Below are 26646 nucleotides of genomic sequence, written 5' to 3'. Positions count from 1 at the left end.
TAAATTTATCTTTATTGTTGAGAGTATTACAGGTATCCCATTTCCCCCCCCCCCAATTGATCCCCTCCACTTCCCTCCCACCCCCTTCCCAGGCCTTTACCCCGTTATTAACTGTGTCCATGGGTTATGCATATAACTTCTTTGATTAATCTCTTCCCACCCTCCACCCCCCTTCTCTCTTTCCTCTGAAATATGATCATCTGTTGCATGCATCAGTGTCTCTGGATTTATTTAGTTCATCAGATTCCTTTGTTCATTAGCTTCTTCTTAAAGAAGACCCTTCAACTCTTCCTGTAGTGCTGGTCTGGTGGTGATGAACTCCTTTAGCTTTTCCATGTCTGAGAAGCTCTTTATCTGACCTCCAATTCTAAATGATAGCTTTGTTGGGTAGAGCAATCTTGGTTGTAGTTCCATGTTTTTCATCACTTTGAATATTTCTTGCCACTCCCTTCTGACCTGCAAAGTTTCTGTTGAGAAATCAGCTGACAGTCGTATGGGTGCCCCCTTGTAGGTAACTAACTGCTTTTCTCTTGCTGCTTTTAAGATTCTCTCTTTGTCTTTAACCTTTGGGATTTTAATTATGATGTGTCTTGCTGTGGGCCTCTTTGGGTTCCTCTTCTTTGGGACCCTCTGTGCTTCCTGGAATTGTAAGTCGATTTCTTTCCCCAGGTAGGGGACGTTTTCTGTATTTTTTCAAATAGGTTTTCAATTACTTGGTCTCTTTCTTCCCCTTCTGTCACCCCAATAATATGAATGTTGGGCCTCTTGAAGTTGTCCCAGAGGCTCCTTATACTATCTTCATATTTCTGGATTTTTTTTTCTTCTTTTTGCTCTTCTGGTTGGGTATTTTTTGTTTCCTCGTGTTCCAAATTGCTGATTTGATTCTCAGTGTCCTCTACTGTTGATTCCCTGTAAATTATTCATTTGTTTGTGTAGCCTTCATTTCAAATTGGTACTTTATTATGTTATTGATTTTCTCAGTTATTTCCCTAACAGTCTGCTTAAACATCCTTATAACCATTATTCTGAACTCTCTATCTGTTAGCTTGCTTGGATCTATTTCATTTAGTTCCTCTTCTAGAGATTTCTTCTGTTCTTTCCTTTGTGATATGTTTCTTTGCCTCCACATTTTGGCTGCTTCCTGGTGTTTGTTTCTATGTATTAGGTAGAGCTGCTATGTCTTCTGGAATTTGTAGAGTGGCTTTGTGTAGTAGGTGTCCTGTAGGGTGCAGTGGCTCAGCCTCCCCAATCACCTGAGCTGGGCCTTCTAGGTGCTTCCCTGTGTGGGCTGTGTGCACTGTCCTGTTGTAGTTGAGCCTTGGTTCCTGTTGGCGTCCCTGGGAGGAACTGACCCCCAGGCAAATCAGCTGTGAGGACCAGCTGCAACTACAGCCAAAGGGCTGCTGTGCTGGAGACACCCTTATGGATCAGGATTTACTTCAGTGGAGCTTTGGTGTTCACCAAGTGTACCCCTTGAGTGTATCACTCGTGGATGTGGTAGGGTTGTAATCCAGCGTGGTTGAGTCTGAGCACCAGGTGCACTGTCTCTGGCCTCCCAGGAGGTGCAAAGTCAGCCTGTGCCAGTGCCTTGCTCAGGGCCACCCAGCATGAACTACACAGCAAACCGTAGATGGCTTCTACTTGTACTGGGCTTTGCGTTGTCCAGGAGAGGCCAAGCTATGAGCCAATACAGGCTGCTGCTAGTGCCAGGCCTGGGGCCACCTATCAAGCTATATGGGGCACGCTGCTGCTTGTTTGAGAGATTTTAGGAAAGTCCTAAGCATGAGGCTGGAGAGGCCACTTGCACAGAAAAGCCGCTGGAAATGGCCTGGATGAGCTGCAGGTGGGGAGGGGCGGGGCCTCCAGGAATCACAGGGCGGGGCCAAAGGTGTGAGGCAGGTGCTGGCGATTCAAATATGGTGCTTGCCTGCCGGCTGTGTGCGGGAAGGACTCGCCAAAGGAGCCATGGCCTCCATCAGCATTTCTGTCTGGGAGAAAGCTGCCCCTCCACCTCTCGTCTGGATTTCAGGCAGGTTAGTTCCTCCCCGAGTGTCCCAGGTTCCTTTCAAGCTGCTGCCCGGTGCCGGGGTCAGAGGAAGCGCGTCTGAGTGAGTCTGTTCGCGGGCCCTTTAAGAGGAGCTGCTGGGGCTCCCGAAGCCTCCTCGACCCTCAGGGACAGTCCCGGCTGGTTTCACAGCCCGAAGTTGTGGGGATGCCTCTTCCTGGCCTGGAGCCCTGGGCTGGGGCCTGCTGTGGGGCTGGGACCCCTCCCTCCTCCGGGAAACCTCCGCGAAACCTCCGCAGCCGAGATTACCTCCCGGGTTTTAACCGTGGCACCAGGTGTGGGCCCGTGGCCGCGTCTCCACAATTCGGCCCCAATCCACCGGCATCTGCGCCCCTCCTACCACACTCGGTGCTTCTTCAGCTCCCTGGTTGTAGGGCTTCTGTTCAGCCAGATCTCAGGAGGCTCTGAGTGATGGTGGTTCTGTATTTTAGTTGTAATTTTGATGTGGTTGTGGGAGGCGGTGGGTACAGCTGTTACCTGCACCGCCATCTTGTTTCTCCTCAGCTGTTACATTTTTAATAGTTGAAAGTTAAATATTTGACAGAAGTTGGCCTTATTACTTCAACTTGTTTTTTAATCACAAAAACTAAGAAGTGAAAGTTAGAAAAGGCTAACTTTTTTACACTGGGGGTAGGAAAAATAACTTAAAATGGTCAAGGGTTCATTATTGTAACACCAAAAAAATGAGCCATACTTCAAAATCTTTACTGAAAGTACAGATCTTGGTTATAGGTTTGTTGTATGCCAATTAAATCATTCTGGTCAAAGAAAATCCATCCTGTCTCAGGAGAATATTTTTAAAGATTGTGGTTCAGAAAGGTGTAGAATTAGCAAATAATTTATCTCTGTGTAAGATATGCATTAAATGAGAGCGAATTCATAAATGCATGGTTAAAGCAACTATAGAGATTAAAATGTTTGAAGTTTAATTCATTAAATTTTCTCTAAAGACAGTTGTTTTTTATCCCTCATTCTACTGTACCCAACCTGACCTCTTCCCTTACCAAATAAGGACTATCACCCAACACTTCAAATTATTTTTTTTCCCAAATGTCCCTTATCTCTTTGCTTGCTCATACTTTATTTTACTAGGAACTTTGTTAGAATGAGTCTCTATTAACTCATCTTTACTGGAATTCTTATACACTAAAGGTAAGTGGGTCAATCCAAAATCCGCCATTATTAAAAAGGTATATATGAACTGTGTGGACTGCTAAAGAATTCAGAATTCTCAGGAGATTCATATGAGTAAACACTAATTCCAATTCCTCATAATAAGAACTTGCACATGATAGGCTTACACATTGTTTGACTCTAAATAGTGACTTTACTTACATTCTTCCAAGGTAATTTTCCGAGCAAACATAGAAGGTGTCTACTTAATGTAAATCTGGCTTTTTAACCTTGGTGTTGCTATTCTTGTTCTAGCTTGAGGCTGTTTTAGTGTTTCTTCTGCTTTTAAGGTAGGGGTACTTACATATTTTGTTTTGTGCTCACTTTTTGAATTTAAGTCTGAGAATTCACTGGAATAAAGTCTGTTGTTCTTTTTAAAGTTAATTCAATTAAAATTTAATCACAAATCTTTTTATTGCAATTTGGAATAAAGATGGTCTTAAATTATAATTAATTAGACTTTACATGTTTATGTATTTGAATTAGCTCATTTATACAGGTTTAGGATTGAAAAGATGTCAGCATCAAGTAAAAAGAGGTCAGGTGAAATTTTAAATAAATTCTCTTTCCTCCTTTGGTCATGAACTTTTTCTTCCCTTTTTCTACCCTTATTTATCTTTATTTTTGTCCTTTATTGATTTTACAACACTTTAAAATATTTTTTAATTAAACTTTTTAAAAATAAAAAATCTTAAATTTTCATCCTGTAAGTAATGTTTTCCATACAATGATATTAATAGTTTTAGGAGAGAAGTGCTCAATAGTGATGAGTAGTGGAAATAGCAGATTTTTAAAACATGGTTTTGTATATTAGGAATTTTAAGATAATTTATTGCCGGATTAGTTGATATGATAGCATCCTGGTTACCGTGATAGATGGTAAATTGGAGATGGGGAAACCATAATTGGGTTAATACTGATTTGAAACTAAATACCATGACTCTGTAAGGATATATATAAAAACATTTGTGTAACCACTAAAACTAACTTAGTATAAAAACACTTAGTAAATTAATGAATTACGCTTTACATAGACAATGTTTTTCTTAATGTAAGATCAGTGTGTCCAACATTCAACTAGTGCGTATAGAATGACCCACTTAATTATTTGGTATAACTCACCCGAGGTTTGGGTTGGGAGCAGATAAGTACCTCTCAGAGCAATGAGAACTACGGAACTTAACCTCTACCCACCACTACTATGAGCAGATAAGATACTAGCAGGCTTGAATTAATTAATAATGGACATTGGAGTAGAATTTAGTTGATTATATAATCTAGCTGTTCATTTTTAATTCAATTTAGATATTTTATGAAGCTGTAATGTTATTAAGGATTACTTAAAAGAGGAAAATAAGTATGCATATAGTCTAAAATAGAAAAACAATTTTACTTCTGCTTGAGTCCCAATTAATATTCATAGACCAGTGTGGACTCTTCATTGTTAATAACAATCTGTGCAGAGGTGTAGGTATTTATGTTTCAGTTGCATGTGTCAGTCCAAGCAAGCATTAATAAAGCTTAGGTCCCCAAAGTAAGATTAGTGGGAAATACAAAGGTATTTTATTTTTATTGGTTACTAATGGCCTTGTTATGGGCCAAATACTTTATTTAAAAACGATTAGCCAGACATGATATCTGGAATTTGTTTGGAAAAATTCTGGACTGAATTTTTAAAAAATTGGTTTGAGATGAGTGGGCAGGGAAAATAGATGACACAAAATTCTTACTAGAAAATTCCTATAAGTTTTTAAAAAATGAGCTAGTCCGGCTGGGCGTGGCTCAGCGGTTGAGAGTCGACCCAGGATCCAGGCGATCAGGGTTGGATTCCCAGTCAGGGCACATGCCCAGGTTGCGGGCTTGATCCCCAGTAGGGGGTGTGCAGGAGGCAGCTGATCAATGACTCATCATTGATGTTTCTATCTCTCTATCCCTCTCCTTTCCTCTCTATGAAACCAGTAAAGATATATTTAAAAATAAAAAATAAAAGACCTAACTAAATTCATTCAGTTGATTTCATCTAAGTTTTTCCTACTATTTAATTTATCTCAATGTGTGTTTACTGAAAATACATATTATACTATTGAATATTTTGTAACCTAAAACACTTTCTCAAGTCTTTTGAATACACGTATGCACAAAGCCTATTTCCAGTATCCTGAAGCGTTGAGAAATCTTTATTGTCAAATGAGAGGTAACATTTGAAATGGGAAGGTCCTCAGTCATTTGACAATGCCATAATTCAGAGTACCTTTGTTACAGAAAAATAAAAGCTAGGCAAAACTACGAGACTTACCAGAAGAAATGTTTTCCCCCTAGAGCCAGCTTGTGTGTATATTTAGCTTTTGTTTTTCACATCTAATTATATAATGACTTAACCAGAAAATAAAATGATGAGAGTAACAGATTCTTGATATATCAGCTTTTTACAGTGTGAAAGCAAGTAAGTTTTCATTGGAACTATGGGGAAACATTGACAGAAGAAGGGGGGGGCGGTGAAAACAGGAAAAAAGTATGAAAAGAAAAAAGAAAGCAAAGATCTTTGTTATCTACCTATTTCATGGTTCTTATCCTTGGAAGTAAGTACTCTCTCCTCAGATTTTTTACTAGTCCAACAGCTTAGTGATTGGCATTGAAAATTAAGTTCTATTATCAGAATTTGAAACCATACTTGTTTTGACTCTTCTAAATCTACAAGTGGCTTAAGTTGTTTATACTATAGTCTGTCTTGAGGAAATGAGCCATTCATTCATCATATTGAGTGCCTGCTATATGGGCTAGTGTGAAATATGACAGGAATTGAGCCATTTTATTATTTTATTTTATTTTTATTTTATTTTATTTTTGTTTATTTTTTCCATTGCTTTTTCAGAGTGGAGGGAGGGGGGAAGGGGGAAAGAGAGAGAGAGAAACATGGATGTGAGAAAGCTACATTGATTGGTTGCCTCCCACACGTACGCCAACTTGGGGTGGGTGGGGAATGAACCTGTAACCCAAATAGTGCCCAGGTACGTGCCCTTGACTGGGAATTGAACCTGCGACCTTTAGGTGTGCAGGCCGATGCTCTACCACTGAGCCACACTGGCCAGGGGGGAATGGAGCCATTTTAAAATGGAGCCGGAGCAGCCATTCCAGAGGAACTGTCTTCCTTGTTGTGTTTCTTGAAATTTTGGACTGGGCCAAACCACTGTTTTGCAAACAATTTTAAAGTCAGCAGGACAGTCTGATCACAAGGACAAATGATTGTGGACCTTCTATCTGAAGACAGAATCAGTAAGCAATCCTGTATAGCCAATAGTAGCTCAACTTGTCGGCACCAATACGAAATTTTTCTTCTTTTCATATAATTATTCCTTTTACTTTTCTTATAAAAACCCTTTGCTTTCACCCTGTAACCTGGATACTATTTGAGTTTCTGCCTGAGACTGTGCTCCCCAGATTACAGTCTTTGATCACAAATAAATGCTTATTGTCTCTCATTCTGACTTAAAATTTAGGTTAACACTAGGCTTTGTGCTTCTTGTACATTGTAGTTATACTGCCTGTGCTTTTTCTTTCTAAAAGCACTATTTCTATGACATCAAATGAATTATCAACTGAAAATACACATTCAAATGTATGCTAGCATAAAATTTATTCATGTCCAGCCATTATCTTCCTTTTCATACTGTACTTCTTTTTAAAAAAGGTAGATAGGGTTAGATCTCTCCCAGACTCTTATTGTAAGGGGTGAATCTTGAGACTCTTAAAATCTTTGGAGCGTAATGGTGAAATCTTGTTTTTAAAATGTGTGCAGAATATAATGCTCTATATGAGCCAGATAAAGTGATGTTACCTCAGTTTCTCAACCTCAGCTCTACTGACATTTTATAATGGATTCTTCAGTTTCTGTCAATCCTATTCTAATAGTGATCTTTCAGTGAACTAAAACACAGAGAATGTATCTATGTTAAACTCTTAAAAAAATGTTAACCCATTTTGTTGTTGTTGTTGTTAGGCCCTAGAGTCTTAGGACAAAGAATTAAAGATTTATCATTACTCTTTCCAATAGTTCTGACAGTTTATAGGATTACTTCATCACCTAGGTGGTCCTTTGCTTAGATGCTGTTACAATGTTAGGGAATGACTTGGAAATGTTCATAGTATGTTTTAGATACTACTGTAACATTCCTGTAAGGCATTTACATGGATTTATTGGTGTTGTGTTATTCTGATGATGTATTATTTTTATCTTCATTGTAAAAAAATCTAGTTAGCTAGTTTATATGTGATTTAAAAAAAAAAGATAGCCTTTGATTCCACGTAATCTCTAGTGTTTAAACTAAAACGTAGTCATAATCTTTATGTTCAAGTATACCAAACTCTCAGATATTTAGATTTATTTGTCTATTAAGTGAAATTTAAAAACATTTCACTTGATCAATTATTCTTTTGAAACTTTTAGTTAATATGTTAATGTTTAAACATGACTGGCAAGACCCAGTATTTAGAGGAAATCCTCCTCATAGTTGTTGCCATCAGCTGAGTTAGTTATTCAAGGACACTTGGTATAGAGGTAAATATTGTAAAACAAATTGTTTCAATACAGTTACCTTTTAAGGTCCATTCTAACTTAACATTTATATTTCAGGATTCCCCTGACATAGTCAAAATGGTAAAGGCTACAGTTTTGTAGACTTGAGCTTTAAAAACCAAAATTTATGTTCCGTGAAAAGCTATTTTCTTTTGATGATAAATTAGAAAAGTAGTTAGCTGAATGAAGGTACAAATTCATTGTATTTATGATGCTCAATGGAATTTCACTGACCATTTCTTAAATGTTAGAAGAATGTTGTTATATCTAAAAATATCTGAAAGGATGGAGAAAATCAAGAAGCTGGACTTTCTCCCTGTTTCCTCTTAAATAATTTAGTTGTATGTAAGCAAGGAAGGAAGAAAGCCCCATGAGCTGTATGTATTTCAAACAGTTCTGAATATAAGATATTTTCAAGTGTTTATGAGCCTTTTCAGAATATTGTCCTGTGAAAGAGGACCTCCTTATCAATTCAACATAAAGCAATAAGAGTAAATTGAGAATGAGAAGCATTGGTAATACATAGACCCAGAGTATATTCTTCCAATATGAGATTATTAAAAATGAAGCTTGAAATTCTCTAATATTTCTTTTCTTTTTCTGTTAAGTTGCTATAGCCCAAGGTGGAACAATCCAGATTTCTAACCCAGGATCTGATGGTGTTCAGGGACTACAGGCATTAACAATGACAAATTCAGGAGCTCCTCCACCTGGTGCTGCAATTGTACAGTATGCAGCACAATCAGCTGATGGCACACAGCAGTTCTTTGTCCCAGGCAGCCAGGTGGTTGTTCAAGGTATACTTTATTAATCTAATATCTTTAGAATACCTATGGATTACTATATCACACCATTTAGTGGTGACTTTATAGTTTTCTGAAATATACAGGTGGTAGATGGGGGGCACTTAATGGCTTGAAGAAGAAATATTTTAGTACATTAAACAAGTTAAATAAATTATATGATTTTTATATTTAGCAGGTTTTACTGGCTCTACAGGAAAATTGAATTCAAAGTAGCATGATGAAAAAAGGGAGTTGAAAACATGAGTGACTTCTTTAAAGTATCTTTCATTTGAGAGTTATAAATGTTGTACCTAATATATGTTTATTACCTAGTCTATGAAAATTTAAGTATCCAGTCCCATGATGCACTGAATTTGGGTCTTTCTCCAGCTGTTATGCTCAAGTCTTAACTTGTAGATATCTCATTTCAAAACAATTGCCGATTTTTTTTTTCTTTAGACCGTTTTTAGTATAGTTGAATTCTGAGGTACCCAATCTATCTCTTATGGGAACTGATAGGAGTGAAATAAAGCAGTTGGATTGTAGCCCTAAGTTTTTTAGGGGAACCTAAGATTTCAGTTAAATTTGAGTTATATATTATTTCATTTCATTCGGTCGTGCTTATAATAACTATAATGTGTTTATTACAACTTTCAAATCCTGTGTTTTTAATTTAATTCTATTCCTCCTGGACCATTTGCTGAGGATTTATGATATAGCATTGATTTTAAGGAGGTAATATTAGTTCCTTTAGTTTAAAAGTCTTCCAAGTTTGGGGGAGGCGCTGAGAGAAAGCAGGTTATAATTGATAAATCTCTTATTAATTAGCTTTACTCCTAGGTATTTTGGAGGTTAATGTGGACTGTAATAGAAGTGTTTGAAGAACTGAAGTGATAGCAATTCTGGAGTATAAAAAAATTCATAGTTCTTACTCAATACTCTAATGTTTTCTCTTAAATGTATATTAAAACCACCCAGTCCAGATGCTCCTTGGTTTACGGTGGGATTACGTCCTGATATGCCCATCGTAAATTGAAAATATAATAAGTTGAAAATGCACTTAATACACCTATCCTACTGAACATCATAGCTTAGCTGAGCCTGTCTTATTAAATGTGCTCAGTTGGGCATATTAGACACAGCTGGGCACAATCATGTCACCCAGTAAATACTGTAGAATATGGGCTGTTGACCCATGTGATCAGGTGAGGTACCGCTCATTGCACCTGCCTGGCATCAGGAGAGAGGATTGGAACTGATATCATTAGCCCTGGAAAAGATCTAAATTCAAAATTCCAAGTACAGTTTCTATTGAATGTGTGTCACTTTCTCACCATCGTAAAGTCGAAAAATCGTAGGCAAACCATTCAGGAACTGTATATTTGCCTCGTGAACCCTCTATATCTAAATGAATAATCATAAAGAATAATCATTTCTTCTAATTTATTAAGTATAGAAAATCCACCACAAACTTGATACTTTAACAATGAGAGTTTTTAAATTGTTTTGCATAGATAATACACAAGTTTTGTGCTTTTGGGGTTTATTTAAGAACTCTTTTTCTTCCATAAGTCACCAACATATTTTTCTACATAAATTCTATCAGCTTCATAGTTTTACCTTTCCCATTTGGGTCCTTAATTCACTTGAGATTCACCTCTGTATATAGTATTAGGCAGAGATCTATTTTTATTTTTTCTCTATTTTTCCCCTACTGATGGCTTGTCCTTTCCCCATTAATTTATGGGACAGTCTTAATTATATAGTAGGTTCTCAGGTACACTTGGCTCTGTTTCAGAACTCTCTTCTGTACTGTTGGTCTCTTTCTATATGCCAGTATTATGCTGGTTTGTTATCTCACAGAACAAGTTCCTCTTTTTCTGTCTTTTTAAAGCTGATTTAGCTTTTGTGAACCATTATTCATCCATATGCATTTGGAATAAGTTTGAGTTTCTAAATAATAATAATATAAAACCAATGATGATATTGCATTTCATTTATAGATTAATTTAGGGATAACTTAAGTCTTTCTTTTTTTATTGAGATATAATTGACATATCACATGATATTAGTTTCAGGTGTACAATATAATGATTTGACATTTGTATAAGTCACCACAATAGGTCTAATTAACACCTATCCCCACACATAGTTACAAATTTGTTTTTCTTGTGATGAGAACTTTTAAGATCTACTTTTTAGTAACTTTGAAATATACAACACAGTATTATTGACTATAGTTGCCATGCTGTACTAACATCCCCAGGTTTTTGTTGCTATTTTGAATGATTCCTTTCTATTACATTTTCTAATTGTTGAAAATTATAGATAAATATTAATGATTTTTTAAAAAAATTATCTTGCCTGTTAACCTTTGAAACTCTAATTACTTCTAATAATATGCTGACCTTTGTGAATCCACCTGTGATACTATGTGAATATTTATATCAAATACAAATAAGATGTTTTGTTTCTTCCCTTCCGATCTTTATTATTCTTGTTTTCTCCTTGCCTTGCCTCTCTTTTCCTTTCCTTTTCTTCTTTTTAAATATAATTTTGGCCAAGAATCCTAGTTCTGTGTTAAACTGAGCAGGTCAGTGAGAATTCTTGTCTTACTCTCTATCCCATTGAAAGGTCAGGGCAATTTCTTTTTGAGATCTCAGTTGTTATCTTGATTGGTCCCTCAGCAGCATTTAACACTGTTGACCTCTGCTTCCTTCACTTCCTTGATACTGCATTCTTACCATTTTTTCTTGTCTTTCCTGGCTCTCTTTCAGTCTCCTTTATTGGTCCAATCTTCCTCTGCCCATCTCCTAAGTGTTAGTAGTGTTTCTTGGGATTGCATCCTGGGCCACCTTCCATCTGACTTGGGTACTGTCCCTAGATGAACTCATCCCTGTTCATGGCTTCAGTTCACTGTGACTATGCCCTTGACTTCAACTGGCTACTTAGATATCCCTCACACATCTCCGACTTCTTAAATCCAAAACTCCACATCCACTTCCCCACCCCAACTCTCCTTTTGTTTACTCTATTTCAGTAATGGATTCTGCCTGACCTGTTGCTTCAATCCAGAAACCTGGGTATCATGCCTTACTCTCCCTTGCCTTCTCCATTCATTCTTGCTCCTGCTAAATCACACATCCCTTCACTCCTCTCCACCTCCACTGTCATAATCCCGATTCCAGCTGCTGTCCGCTCTGACCTGGATTCCTGCAGCAGACTTTGGTCTGCCAGGTACCTGGCATGAAGCTTGTAACTATGGAGCAGCATACTGATTTTCCTAATCATGCCAGGGGCAGCATATCCCTTCTTGGCCCGTTTTTTGGGGGAATTGTTCCTGAAAGTTCAGCTAGGCTCTTTCTTCATCCCTTCTAATGATTCTGGGAGCTAATATTTCTTAAAAACAAAAGTATCTGCTTCCAACATTTCTTTTTCTCCATTATACTCTTGATTCTGCAGTTCAGAGTAGTAGTTCTAAAATTCATGTCTAATCATGTAAGCCTCCTGCAAAAACCCTCCAACGAATGTCTATTACTTGTTAGACAGTCAAAATCTTTAACATGTCCCAAATCTCTGCTTGATCTAGGCCTTGCTTCCTCTCTCTCAACTTCTCCCTCTTATGGCTGGATTTTTTTCATTTCATGTCGTATGCTGTGCCCTCTCTCCTCTCTAGGCCTTCACACATAGGCTTTTGCCCTGAGACATTGTTCATGTTTCATCTTGGATAGCATTTCTCCAGGAAGCCTTCCCTGACCTCCACATCTGGCTTAGTTCACCTCTTGCAGTTCCCACTGCACCTTCTCAGGGTATATATTACTGAATTGTGACTCTTGGGGTCCTGCCTAGATGGTAACTTCTGTTTGGACAGGGATTCTTAGTCCCCAGCATGGTCCCTGGCATATGATAAATATTCAGTAGCCATTTACTGAATGAAAATGGAATACTCTTTCTCTAGTGAAAATGTTATTAGTTCTGTGTGCGATTAACTGAGTTTATCAGGTCCAGGGAATTTATTAAAACTTTACTAATAGTAGTCAACCAAGCAACCAACATCCCTCTTTCCTTTCCTTCCTTGACCTGTTTTTTTATACTAATATTTATTGAGCACCTAAGTACCAGTTTAAAGAAATGTTGAGAATAATCTGAGCTTTCTGCAATTTGAAATAAAACCGACTAGTATTCTTGGATCCAAACCCTTACGTGTGGCTGTGATGACAGAGTCCTTTACAGAGCCTCTGACGGGGTTGATGTCTAAGGTGCTCCCCAGACTTTCTTACATATTAGCAGGATGTCTTCAGTTCATGTGTTCTGGAGAATTACTGGAAACGCTGGTCCTTCCTGATGTTTCTCCTCCTAAGCATCTGAGTGTAAAGTCCCTGCTTTTACTAGAAGGTGCTTCATTGAATAAGGCAAAACTGTAGTGGGCTTCAGGTTGGTTTGAATTTTAATCGTACAAGGGACTGGGCTTTGTACAACCCACTGATGAAGGTAAAAGTTCTCAATGACATGTCACTTACTTTTGTGCTGTAGAGATACAAATCATTTTTTCCCTAGGCTGTGGTGCTGTACTGTTGAACAGGTTCCAATTTTGTGTCTAATGTTGGACTTGTTAAATTTACAGTGATCCAGCTCTTCATGTGCCAAACCTTAATTAAGTGAATAAAATTGGACATATTTTTTAAATTTATGAATGGTAACTATGATTTATTTATGAATTTATAAAAGTCACAAAATTATTTTCAAGGGATTTTAATTTATTAAAATAATGTATTAGATTGAGTCACATGTAATTTCTGTTTTTGTGGGCCAAAAAGGTCAAATATGAGCAAGTTCATATGGTTCAATCTATTTATGGAAGAGTATTATATAACACTTGCTATATTTGAATTTTAAAAATTTCAGTATCTACTCCTTTCAAATGAAATTAGCAAATTCTCTGTCACCCTGGGAACAGCTGGATTTTCTGGCATAGCAGATAGAAATGTGTTACAAGTAAACAAAGGTGGCTAGGCATTTCTTTCTTGGAGAATCTAAAAGTATCTGCGAAATACATTTCTGTGTATTTCACAGCATCTCTCTGCTGATTGTCACTTGTTTATGTATTAAATCTCTGAGTTTTTTATCCTCCAAGTTATCAAAAATCTATAGGGCTTGTGCCCCCTTTGTTTACCTAGAAACCTTGGACAGAATAATAATAAAGAAGTAGCCTCATAAGAAACAAACAGGTAACTTTTAATGCTAATGAGACTTTTTTTTTTTTTTTTGGCCAGAGCAGATTTTTATGTAAAAATGAGAAACAAGAGCATTTGATGGTTTATTACAGGGTTTTTATAGGGCTTTGGTTTCAGTGAGCTTGTCTGTGACAAAGCAGATTGATGGCAGTGATAGGCTAGTGATGTCATTGTGATGTCAATACTGCCACTTATAACTGCACAGGCTTGCTAGTTGGAACACTGTGTTGACCTGTGAGAGGAGGAATAGGGCAGTTCTGTATGCAGAAACCCATCATGGCTGTAACTGGAGATGAAACCGGTAAGAACTTCAGAGAAAGATTTAAATTCTGTAAAATTATTTCGAAAGTTTTGAAAAATTATTTACGGGCCTCTGAGTATTTCAAAAGTATTACTTTACTAATAGCTGAGGAATTTCTTATCTATTCAGTATGCTCTAAGGCATCTTAGTGTAATTGGTTCTTTGCTCGGTATTATATTACTTGATCAAGGCAGTTCTCTCTCTCCCTTTCTGCTCTTCTAAAATAAGCTGTTACTTCATCTGCAGCCTGTTGCATATCCAGTGCAGCTACAAGTTAAACATATATACTGTTCAAGTTGTAAAAAAAAAATAAGCTTCCGATTTCGTGGCTGTGTACAAATACAGCTCCAAAGCAGACCAGCATGTTGGGATGTTGTGTGCCTACTTGTTTCTTTGCTCGGGTGTCTAAAATGGTCTGTTCCTCCCTAATGGAGTTCAAAGGGCTGACGTCATTGCATTTCCTGGAATCGTGGTTCCTCAGGGAAGTGGAAAAGTTAAACTACAAGCGGGCTGCACATTGACGTCAGCCCCCCGCCCCCCCGCTGTGACTGAGTCAGTTCCTTTCCTCTCCGTGGAGCAGAGCGCTGCAGACAGCGTGAGGCTGTTAACTAGCTCCCGAGTTGCCGGTCCCCGAGATCGCTCTTGGACTGAGTAGCTTGACTTGTAAGCCTCACTTTAGCGTTTCTCTGCAGGTAAGTATCTGCTTTAGAAAGCCGGCCCCACCCTCCCGTGTGTGGGCAGATCCCCGGAGCCCTGCGCCACTCCGAGGCCCACAGGTGCGGGAAGACGGGCTCAGGGCCCAGGAGCCCTCACCCCTTCGCTCTGCGGGATCTGAGACTCACGGAGCCCTCTAGAGCACAGTCAGGGAAGTGCATGTCTGAAAGTCGCCCTCCAACCGCATTATTTAAACCTGTTCCCCGTAATTCTTTCTGTGGTTTGGTGTTCTTAGTTACTACAGGTAATGCTTCTGGTTTAGTCGCTTATGTCCCTTACTTATGTGGTTGCAATTTTGTTTATCAAGTGGTATCTTATTTCTAACCCAATACTGATTTGCATTTGAATTCATGAAGAATGGATAGCTGTAAACAGCTTGCTCACAATTTACCTCATCAGAGTTAGTGAGTCTCAGCTCCTCTTTCTAAATAGGAACATTCCATTGTCTTGAGCAAGTGACACATGTATTAAATTGTTTTTAAAATTATCTTGAGCTATTGTTTTTCTCAAAGAAATGTAAAGTTTTAGAGATGCTAGATAGATTGCCGAAGCTCTTAAATGGCAAATTTTTTTATAAGATATAGATGTACTTAATCTCAAATACTGCATGTCACATGATTCTTAGAACCAAAAGGCATTTTGTGCATATATTTATTTTCTAAAAATGATTAGTTTGTTTATATTTTTCTTAACTAAGCCTTTAATTTCAATTCAATTTCCATTTGACTTCTCTAAGCATGACAGAGAATCATAACAAAAAATAAAATGATTTGAAAAGACTCAGAATATATTTACAGATGAACATTTGAGGTAAAAATTTGCATACATTTTTAACCATTGCTTGTAAATAAATGAACATTACCCATAATGCTTATTCATGACTTACCCTTTCCAATTCAAAATTTTCTAAATGCTGAAACTTTAAAATGTCAGACTTTTTCACTAGACCTCATTGTGCCTTTGGAAATCTGGTCAATTCTGACAGAATCAATTCTGTTTGAAATGCTATTTGAAAATGGAATGGATATTTCCTCTTTCTTTTTTTGTTACTTTTTTTTTTTTTTTTTGAGGTGGATTGATATAGATTATTGGCTTGCAAACTTTTTTACCATGACCCACATTTACATCATGATGCCATATAGACTTGTGTGTGTACCCTACATTTATATAAAATCCACTTCAAAAGTAATGCTTATCCTTAGTATATGTAATGTATTCATACTTTCCTACTTCTTTTTTAAAAATGATATACTTGACCCATGAAATTGATTTTATGACTCACCAATGGTCTACATCTTACATTTTGAAAAACTGAGCTAGACCAAAATCAGGCTCCTAACTATAATGACTGGCCTGGAAAAGTTTTTAGGAGCATTTACTTATAGGATCATGGAATTGAATGTGAAAAGGGAATATTTATAGTTTACAGAATTATATTATTCTGTTGGATATAATTTACGTTTTTATTAGAAATAGTTTGGGCCTTATTTATAAGCTGATTGTTAAGAATCTAACTCTATCTTTTAGTCTCTGGGTCTAAAAAACTCTAATAAGTTGTATTCAGCCTGGACATCTGAATTATTAAAAAACAAATATTCCAACTTATTCAGATTCGAAAAATAGTATCTTAGTTAATATTTGATGCATGAGAATAAGGATACATTTCACCTTTGTGAAAGGAAAAGGTTTTTGTTTGGATATTTTCACATAAAAGAATGATTTTAATCAGGTCTAATAGCTTCTTGAAGTTGGTAGCAAAGCAAGTTATAATCATATTGGAAGTAAAAATATAGGAGTCACTTATCTACCTTAAGTTTCAATAAAATTCCAAATCTTTATGAAATTGCCATTATGTTGTTTTCCCACTGTTTGAAAAATGTTTAATGAAAGGTAATGTGGGATAGTTGTTTCACTTTTCCCAGTTTTCTTTGCCTATATAAACATACTACCTAATAAAATAATACTTTGCATTTATGTAAACTTTAAAATAAAAATGTTGCAAATAAAAAGAAATATAAATGTGGTAAGAACTATCAGAGAAACTGTCAGATCATGAGAGACCCACAGGTAATATAGGTTGAAGGATCAGAGTAGACTTCACTGAGGAAACCATATTTAAATACCTGCAAGGAAAAGCACTTTCCATGCATTCGCCCTGATGTACAGATATTATTACGTTCATTTTGCATATAACATCACAGATTAGAGTGGGTAAATGACTCTTCCAAGCTTATACATCTAGCAAGTGGTGAACCAGTTTGGCTCTTCAGACTCTTTACCTGGTTCTGTTCACACCATGTAATGTTGCTCCTCAAAATTCACCTGACATTGATAAACTAATGCTAATGTTAGATGAGTTATAGTAACATACTACACACTGCTTATAAAACATACAAAATGAAGTTAGCATCATTTTAAGTAGTCAAAATGGATTTTTTTCTGGAGTATTTATTATTCTCCTAGGACAGTATGCTTGTTATTATATAGAACTTTAAATTTCAATACTTATAATTTCTCATTTTTAAATAACGTTTTTTACTTGTAAGATTTTCACTTAATGCACAACTCATGTGTAACTTAAAGTAAAAGTTATTTCACTACTTAATTTTATGTGGTCTGTGTTGTAACAAATTTGAAATGTCCAGCGCATAAACAGTCATGTCTATGTGGGATTTAATTCTGGAAAACATGGAGCAATGGAGGAGGGAAACTTTTTGACAGTGTAAGACACCAGGCAAAGACAAGCCTGATTTGGGCATTAGGAGAACTAGTGTGGTAGTAGGGAGGGAGAGAACCAAAACAGAAAAGTGAAGATGTCAGTAGTTTTCTGGAGCGCCCTGCCTCTGAGTATGACTTCTAAGTTACCTCTGTTGCTTATTACTTAGGTGTATTTGGAATTAGTGACACATAGTGAAATGACATACGAAGGTAGGAGCTCCATGTATAAAAATTGTTTTGTTCAGTTAATGTGCTCAGTACTATGGAGATCTCAATAAATAAATAAGTAAATAAGTAAAATCACTGTTTGGGGGTGTTGATAAACTGTTTCACTTTGGAACTTATCAGGATGGGCATTTGGCTGGGTTTCTTATTTCTTTCGTTGTTAGGAAGAAACAAACATCTCCTTGACTTGTGGGGTTTTTCAGTTTTTTTATTACCAGTCTGATGAGATATCATTTGATTTTTTTTGTGATTCTTCACTTTCACAGTTCTATTTTAAATGATTATATACATTTAAAGGGATATTTTGTAATATTATCTTTTAATAGTTTATTCTCTAAACGGTTATAATAAAATATAGTATAAATTTGAAAAGTTTTTAATAGGCATGTTTTTAAACAAAATAAGGAATAAGAGCCATACATGCCAATCATTCTATTACCTGAGTTTGTTAGAAGGGAAACTCGAGGGGAAAATATATTTATGGATGTTATTTGCCTTTTCATTAATATGCAGTATAAGCATAATTTGGAACATTGTCTTTCAGAACTTAAGGAAGGGAAGAGGAAGGGAACTAACATTTGCTGAATGCCTACCATGTGCCAGGCACTGTGCTAGACACTTTGACATACATTACAGGGTTTATTGTGAGTATTAAATGAGATAATGTATCCCCATTTTACAGATGAGGAAACTGAACTTGCCCCAAGTCACATGGCTGGTAAGTGGCAGAGCTGCACTAGAACCCAGACTCCAAATCCCATGCTTTTTCTGCTGTACTGTGTTTAAAGCACAGAGAGGTATGAAGTTAATGACCAGAATTGAGAGTTCTAGGAATTTTCTTTTCCCATGAAATATTTGATACCAAACCTAACACATTTTTTTCATGCCAGGAGTTAGATGGTTGGAAACACTATAAGTAGAACTCCTCTGCTTCTAAAATGCCAGGTTAGATGACTAGTATCTAAGGGAAGACTTAGGAAATAGTGCCTTTTATCAAGAAAGGCCAGTTTGAATAAATCTTTTAAGACTTTCCATGTCTTAGTGTTAAAGACTTACCTATAATTATAATAAGACTGCTTATTTGAAACATTCCAAATGACAGTGGGCTTGTGCAAAACCCTGGGAAGTTCAACATTTACTTCATAGTGCTCAAGTAAACTCACCAATCACCCATTATATGTCAGGTACTGTGCTGGATCCTAGGGATGCCAAGGTAAAAAAGGTACCTTGACTTGTCTAAAGTTTTGCTGCCTTAGAATAAAATTAAATGAGTGTATCTTTTTTATTATTATCTTTCTTTAATTATGAATTTAAACTCCCCACTGATGACCATTTATTTTCAGAAATAATTTATACAATGAAATTCTAGAGTAAAAATAATTTGGGCCCTTTTAGTAGTTAGGTGGAACAGGAATTGCCTTTATTAGAGTACAGGGATACAAACATGCCATCAAAGGATGTAGGATGGTTCTTTGAACTGTGATACTAGGTATCTTATCTGCTTTAGATTACCACTGAATTCATAATATTGGAAATAGAAGCTAACTTTTGTATAAAACTTTTTTATAACTTGTTTCAATAACAAAACTTTTTGACATTTGGATTTCCTTAAAACAAGAGCTTCTCTTTGCCCATATCTTTTTAATGTATTCACTAATAAGACCATATTTGAATATATGGAATTTTCCATTGATATTTATTCAGTGACTATTAGAAGTGTACCATGATCAGCAATTTATTTATTTATTTATTTATTTATTTATTTATTTATTTATTTTTTAAAAATATGTCTTTATTGATTTCAGAGAGAGGAAGGGAGTGGGAGAGGGAGGGTTAGAAACATCAATGATGAGAGAATCATTGATCGGATGTGAGCCCACAACCTGGGCATGTGCCCTGACCAGGAATCGAACCCCAATCACCTGGATCCTAGGTAGACGTTCAACCGCTGAGCCACGCCTGGCTGGGCAGCATTTATACTAATTACTGCTAATTTATACTAGTTCATATTTCTGGCTTGAACCAATGCGCTACAATCTGATTTTTGTTGGCGATGAAATGAATATATAGTATTTCTGAAAAAACATGATAAAACCAGTTTGTTAGCTAACGTTTGAGAATATTTTTAAATATATCATCCTGTTGAAGCAGGGTAGTAAGAAGCTAGGAAAATTCCTTGGCAAGTAAAAGGGGGAAGCTGAGACAGAGAGCTGAACAAACTGGTGGAGCAATTTACAGCAGATACAGAAGGTCACCTCCCTAGAGATAACATCTAGGCCTCAGTTGTATTCCAGCTCTAAGCCCAGAAAAGCAGTAAGACCAGATGGGCAACACCAGGACCAGCAGCAATGGCTAATGACCCCTGCCCTGGCGCTGACCAATCAGTAGACACGAAGACCCTGAAAGAGCACACCTGGAAAACTGATGAATATGCTGCTGAAACCCTCCCCTGAGACCTCCTGTAAGATTCCCACACGCAAGAGAGATGAAAACCTTCAAGACAAAGGACCCAGCACACACACATGTGCCTTTCCCTTCCCCCACGCCTCCCCCCACAGGTGTGCATCTCCTAAACTCAAAGGGTCCCCAAGAGACTTGCAAGTAGGGGAGCAATGGGCAGTGGCAGCTCGGCTAGGCTAATCCCCTGAACCTGTCCCCAAGGCCCCCTTTTTTTCTGACTTTCCAGTGAGCTAAAGCAGCCCTGCCTAGCTCTCTCCTGTGGCTTCTTCTATCCCAGGCTCCTCCTTGTTTCACTGTCCCCAGCTTTAATAAACATCCTCTCAATCAGCTGGACTTGTGTTGTGAAATCTTTCCTGCATGAAGTCAAGAATCCACGTACTGCCTGCTGGTCCTAGGCAGACCTGTTTAGGGCCAGGTCTCTTTTCCAGTAACACTTTCCAACTTACCATTTTAGGGTATTTTTTTCTAAACTGTTGCTCAAAATGTTTTAAGAATGCTGCTTTTGAATCACCCTTATCCTTCACGGTGCCAAATTTGGTCTTTTGAAAGTGGCTTCAGCTTTTGGAAACTGGCAAAAATTTAGAACCATTTCTGATTCTTAGACCAATGAATGAACTTTCTTTTTCATCTGTGAAGTATTCCTGCCTTCCCTTTTTCGTTTTCTTTTAAATGGATACTCTTAAACTAACTTTTGTATATTGTATAAACATTCTGCTCTAACTTTAAGTACAGAAAAAAGCAGATGTATACAAAACTAGAGAGAATAATGAACTCTTCTGTACCTTTGTAATAACTTTGTTGCACTTATTTATGAGCACTTTGACAAGAACAACCCTAGACCAAGGTCTGTATTCATGCTGCCCGCAAATGTCAACATGATGACATGTAAACTTCTCCTTCGTCACTGCTATTGTTCCAATTTTAGAAAGCCTTTGTAGGCTCCAGCTGTTCCATTGTTTCAGCCTTTATTATACCATAACCTTCTTCCCTGATGTGGGTAAAGAGAACAGAGAAGAGAAATGTTATTTTATGCTTCGATCTTCTTCGCTACAATATGATCTAAATATATTTTTAAAATTTTTAGTAAGTTAACAGTTTATAACTGACTTGAAAATTCTCCCCAAATATTTCAGTTATAAAATTTTCTAAGTATAATGAGACATCTGTGTATATAGAATTTTAAATTGTCACAAAAACACATTTAAGATTTTCCTCAAGTTGGTGATCATTATTATATTTATCAGTTACTACTTATTATTTCTTAAATTATATATAGAAGGAAGAAGCAGTAAAACCTTATAAGTGGTATTTTTATTAACCTTATGAAGACCTCTGATCTTTGCCCAAAGCCATATTTTTATTGTTTTATTCTTTCACCTAATTCTTAAGCCCAGGGGAATAAAAACCTGGCATTTACCCCAAAAAGAAACACATAGATCAATTTTAACTAACCTTTTAATCTACTTGGCTGTTTTCAGTGATAATCTATTTACTTGAAAAAGCAGTTGTCACCCTTTTGAGTAAAATTTCAGTTCTTACTCAATGGGTATAATACATTTTGATGGACTATGGAAGCGATGTGTTTCATATTTTGATTAGCATTTGGTTCAGACCAATTTTTAGAGGATTTAATAACTTTTTAAACCTATTTTCTTGCATTGAGTTCTGAGAGAGCATATATTTTGTCATATCTCATCAGAATGTCACATGAACTCTGGATTGCATGTTCTCAAAGTTGAAACAGTGGCTGGTAGGAATGTTTCATCATTTCAATCCATCTATCTTAGGAAGCTGTTTATTGCAGTAGATACACACATTTTGAATATAAATTAAGACACTTTGAGGACTTTAATATTCTATTTGAATATTAAATACTAAATCTGTCATTTAACTATGATCATACTATAATTAGAAAAAATATTTTTTAAATGACTACATTATTATCCCAATAAACCTAAGATAGACAAAAATTGCCATTCCCCAGAGAAACCAGTTTTAAGTAGAGCTTTGCTGTTTTTATTTTTATTTTTTGCTTATAAATGAAAATACAGCAAGCTAGTAATTTCCTTCAGTCATCTTCTGGTAATAGGATTTGCACTTAAAGACATTAGGTGAGGGTATAGGGTACAGGAAAATCTAACTGGATGGAAATGTTCTGCTTAATTGAAATTTTCACACTGGCGTGCTAGAGCCAGCTCCCACTGATTTGCTAGAGCTGATTGTTAAATTTTCAGGATTTTTGTGAGCTGGTTGTTAAAATAGCTATTAAAAATTTAAATATATATTTAACAAGTTACTTAAAAACATTAATAAATACTCAGAATTTATCATTTATAATTTTTATCTGTACTCTTGCAGTTATTTACATCTATTTTATCTGTGTGATGTGCTACTTACTGTGTGTGTAATCCCAGCTCTACATTCAGTGAAGTCGCACTGGTAGCTTGAAACTCGCCTTGAAACTCACATAGTGCAAGTGTTTACATCATGAAAATCGACATGCTACATATAGATCAGGGCTTTTTCCCAGAGAGCTGGTTGTTTAAACACTTATCAGCACACAACTGATTTTAGGGCCAATGAACTCTCAGTTGAAAAGCCTCTCTACTTTTAGCCTTTGATAAAAAACTATCTAAAATGCTTTAGGGCATTTTTCTACCTTAAATACTAAATATCATTGTTCCAAGTGCTGAAAATCTTTGATACCTACGATTTCTGTAATGCTCAGAATAATCATCTTAAACATCAGCAAGATCACCTCTTAGGACATGTAAAAAGAAGTATGTTATTTCCAGGTCAATTTTATATAACATACCAAGTCCTAAATTGTTTATATAAGCATGTAATATTTTATTGCAGCTGCCACTGGTGACATGCCAACTTACCAGATCCGAGCTCCTACTACTGCTTTGCCACAGGGAGTAGTTGTGGCTGCCTCACCAGGAAGTTTGCACAGCCCCCAGCAACTTGCAGAAGAAGCCACACGCAAACGAGAGCTGAGGCTAATGAAAAACAGGTAAGATGGTTCACTAGAAATCAGCAACCACTTATATGACATAATTTGTTACTGTGGGGCTTTTTAAAAAATTACTTTTCCTAAGTGTTTCTCCCAAGTCCAATGTTAAGTGGCATTTTATGTGGATTTGTGCTCAGCATGTAATGATAGATTGTCTGGTAGTCAGTGTTCCTAAACATGAAACTATTTCATTAGCAGGAGGTTCATCCTTATGTGCTAGAAAGGTAATGTCTGAAGGATGCACTAATTTATTTTTAGTGATGTGAGAGGACTTTATTACAAATAAAATTTTATTTTGTACTTGGTATTTACTTTCTGAGTCAGGCAATAAGCATAATTTTCTAGCTTCTTTTTGAACAAAATAAATTTGTTGAGTTAAGAATTTTCTGAAGTTTTTTACATTTCATTTTATCTATTTTGTAACTTTGTTTTTTCTTGATTATACTGAAATAAATCTTTATTCTGATAAATTCTAGTCAAGTAAAAATGCAAAACAACAGAAAGAATTACTCATAGCTCCACCACTTAGAGATGCCTACTAATATGATAGTATATACATTTCCAGCCTGCTCTCTCTCCTTTTCTCCCTTATTCTTGCACCCTATCTCTGTAACTTTATTATTTGTTGTTGTTGTTAATACTCACCTGAGGATATTTCTCCCAATGATTTTTTAAAAAAATATATCTTTATTGATTTCAGAGAGAGGAAAGGAGAGAGAGAGATAGAAACATCAATGATGAGAAAGTCATTGATCAGCTGCAGCCCGCAACCCGGGCATGTGCCCTGACCGGGAATCGAACCCTGATCTCCTGGATCCTAAGTCGATGCTCAACCGCTGAGCCACACCTGGCCGGGCTCTCCCAATGATTTTTAGAGAGAGAGAAAGGGAGGGAGGGGAGTGAGAGAGAGAAAGAGAGAGAAACATAGATGTAAAAGAGAGACACTTCCATTGGTTGCCTCCTGCACATGCCCTGGTTGGGGCCCGGGATCAAACCTGCAACCCAGGTACATGCCCCTGACCAGGAACAGAACCCGCGACCCTTCAGTGCACAGGCTGACTGATGCTCTAACCACTGAGCAATACTGGCCAGGGCTGTAACTTTATTTTTTAAGAAAGGCTGTATATCATACAAATGCTGTTTTCCAAAATTCTTTTTAAAATCTAGTTTGCATATCATTTCTTCATTTACTTTTTATTGTGGAGAATGGTGCAAATTAATCTCATTTTCAAAATGAACAGAATAAGAATAGTCTGTTTTCCCAGTAGTCTTGTCACCTTATTTCTAGGTTTTAAATAATGTCCTCATTGTAAGAAAACAAAACATTTCAGATGGAATCATGTGCTTGCCTATGATCGGGACCATGTGGTAGTAGTTAATTTACTAGGTAATAGCAACCTACTTAATGTAGAAATTGTCGCTTCAGAGCCTCTCAAATCCAGAAACAACTGCTGAGTTCATCACTGTCCTTTGTAACTGAGTGTGAAGCAGAAGCAGCTATATTCAGTTTACTAATATAGCCTTTTAAATGTCACAGTTTGATGTATTATAGGACTTCTTACATTTGCTATAGCTCCCAAGCTTATGAGTTGTCACAAATCATGAGATGGAGTTTTTACCCTATGGAACTCAATAGATTACCAGAAATAGGATCATTAGATGCATACGTCTATATCAGTAGTTGTTCCAGGTTTATAAGTCATGCTGGATTCACATTTTGCATTGTCAGTATTTTGTGCAGAAATTCTGAAGGGCCTGAAAGGGCAGGGCTCACATAATATCATAATTGTTTTGTGGAGATCTTGTTATTAAAGATCCCTAACTTTGATCAGATAGAGGAACATGGATACTTTAAAACTGCACTTTCAGAGATCTCAAGAGCTATGAATATCATTGCCCCTCTGGTCATAGAATGTACATTGTGAGGTTCAGTTTAGAATGTAAAGTGTGATGACTGCAAAATTGTTCATCCATGTCTTATTTTCCCAAAGAAAATAAAAAGGAAGAACTAAGAGGGTAGCCTTCTTATCTCCCTTTTGTCATTTTATACCTTTATTTTTAGATTAAAATTTTTTGTCAGAACTACCAAAATAAAATAGAATATTAGGCAGTGGGTTCCTATAAAAGGTGCCCCACAGCTACCTACATTTACATATCAGCTCTCCCTAAGGAAAAACATAATAAAATTGGGGGTTTTAAAAAATAGTTAATTATTATTGGATAGCATTTGTGTTTTGGCTTAAATAACCAAAGGGAATGGAGACATCATCTTGTAGGTGGTATTTTGATCTTTTACTGCTGGTCCAGAGGTACGTGTAGCCAGAACAAAGGTTCCACAGTGTCTTCAAGGATCCAGGCTCCTCCTCCCTGCTCTGTCATGTTCAGTGTGTGACATTTGTTCCTGTGATCACAACATGGCTGCCACACCTCCAGACATTACATCAGTCAGGAAGAAGGGAGAACTGGACCTAAAAATGGGGGCTGGTTGAGGCTGACCCTTCTAAAAACTTCCTGGAAGATCTGCCAGCAACTTGCACCCACATTTCATTGACTAGAGATAGCTAATAGAATCCCTATCTGCAAGGGATTCTGAGAAGGATCTATTTTAGCTTTCCAAATCTCAATTTCAGAACAAGACAAAAGATAAGCAGATAATAAATGGCTATTAGGTTGCTCAGTATCTATTGAGTAAGTATCATATGCAAGTTTTAAGTGCTTTATAACTACTGCTTCTGTAACTGTCACATAACTTTCAATGAGAGTAGGTCTGGTTATTATCCTTACCTTACAGATAAGGAGCTAAGGTTCAGAGAGTTTATGTAGTAAATTGGTTAATGTCACATGGTGGAAACTGAACAGAACCTAGATATGCAATCAGGCTTATTCCAGAGCCTGTCCACTGCACCAACACTAGTCACTCCAAAAAGACCTCAGTGTAAGTTTCAGATTTAACTTCATGGAAAGAATGTAGGTTTTACTCATTAATGTGAAAGGCCTTTTATACATTTTTCTCTTTTTATTCTTTGGCTAGCATTTATGATGGATATTTAATTATATTTCTACCAATCCAGCAACAGTTTTTATTTCTTTACAGCCTTGTCAGCTTTTCCTGTTTACCATGTATTTTTTCTCCATGCTGAAGATATTTCCAGACAAATCCAAGGCCTGAAAACTGAGCTAACTATTAATAGAAGAAACAGGTGTTTTCCCTATCTGAGAAGTACTTAGGAATGTGCCATCTACTAGTGCAATCATTTAAAGCTTTTGCTTGGAACATTGACTCTGGTAGCATGCACATGCACACACATGAAATACCCAGTATGGGTATTCACAGTGAACAGTACAACTTGGTAAATAAAAATTTAAAAATTAAACAGCCCAC

General features: G+C 36.7%; 1 protein-coding gene and 1 long non-coding RNA gene across 10 annotated transcripts in view; one reads left to right on the top strand and one right to left on the bottom strand.

The window, feature by feature from the left end:
- The window catches only part of LOC308556033, a 160081-nt gene that overhangs the window by 18499 nt on the left and 114936 nt on the right, over positions 1-26646 (bottom strand). Inside the window, exon 3 of the long non-coding RNA XR_013998659.1 lies at positions 23134-23250. This is a non-coding gene — a long non-coding RNA (uncharacterized lncRNA). The remainder of the gene's footprint in view (positions 1-23133; positions 23251-26646) is intronic.
- Positions 1-26646, top strand: part of CREM (cAMP responsive element modulator) — a gene marked incomplete at its 5' end in the record, with an annotated part of 90769 nt that overhangs the window by 58193 nt on the left and 5930 nt on the right. For 2 of the 9 annotated variants that reach the window (XM_081134858.1, XM_081134859.1), the window contains 3 exons: positions 8420-8608; positions 18471-18506; positions 23108-23264. In XM_081134858.1, coding sequence (XP_080990984.1) covers positions 8420-8608; positions 18471-18506; positions 23108-23264 — 382 coding nt within the window. Of the gene's footprint in view, positions 1-8419; positions 8609-14046; positions 14132-14677; positions 14824-18332; positions 18433-18470; positions 18507-23107; positions 23265-26646 lie in introns of those variants that run through there. The other 7 variants (XM_081134864.1, XM_081134863.1, XM_081134866.1 and 4 more) reach the window with 7 other exon arrangements.

The sequence above is a fragment of the Miniopterus schreibersii genome (assembly GCF_964146895.1).
Source record: "Miniopterus schreibersii genome assembly, chromosome: 1".
NCBI classification, from domain to species: Eukaryota; Metazoa; Chordata; class Mammalia; order Chiroptera; family Miniopteridae; genus Miniopterus; species Miniopterus schreibersii.
This window is presented reverse-complemented; position numbering and strand designations above follow the sequence as displayed.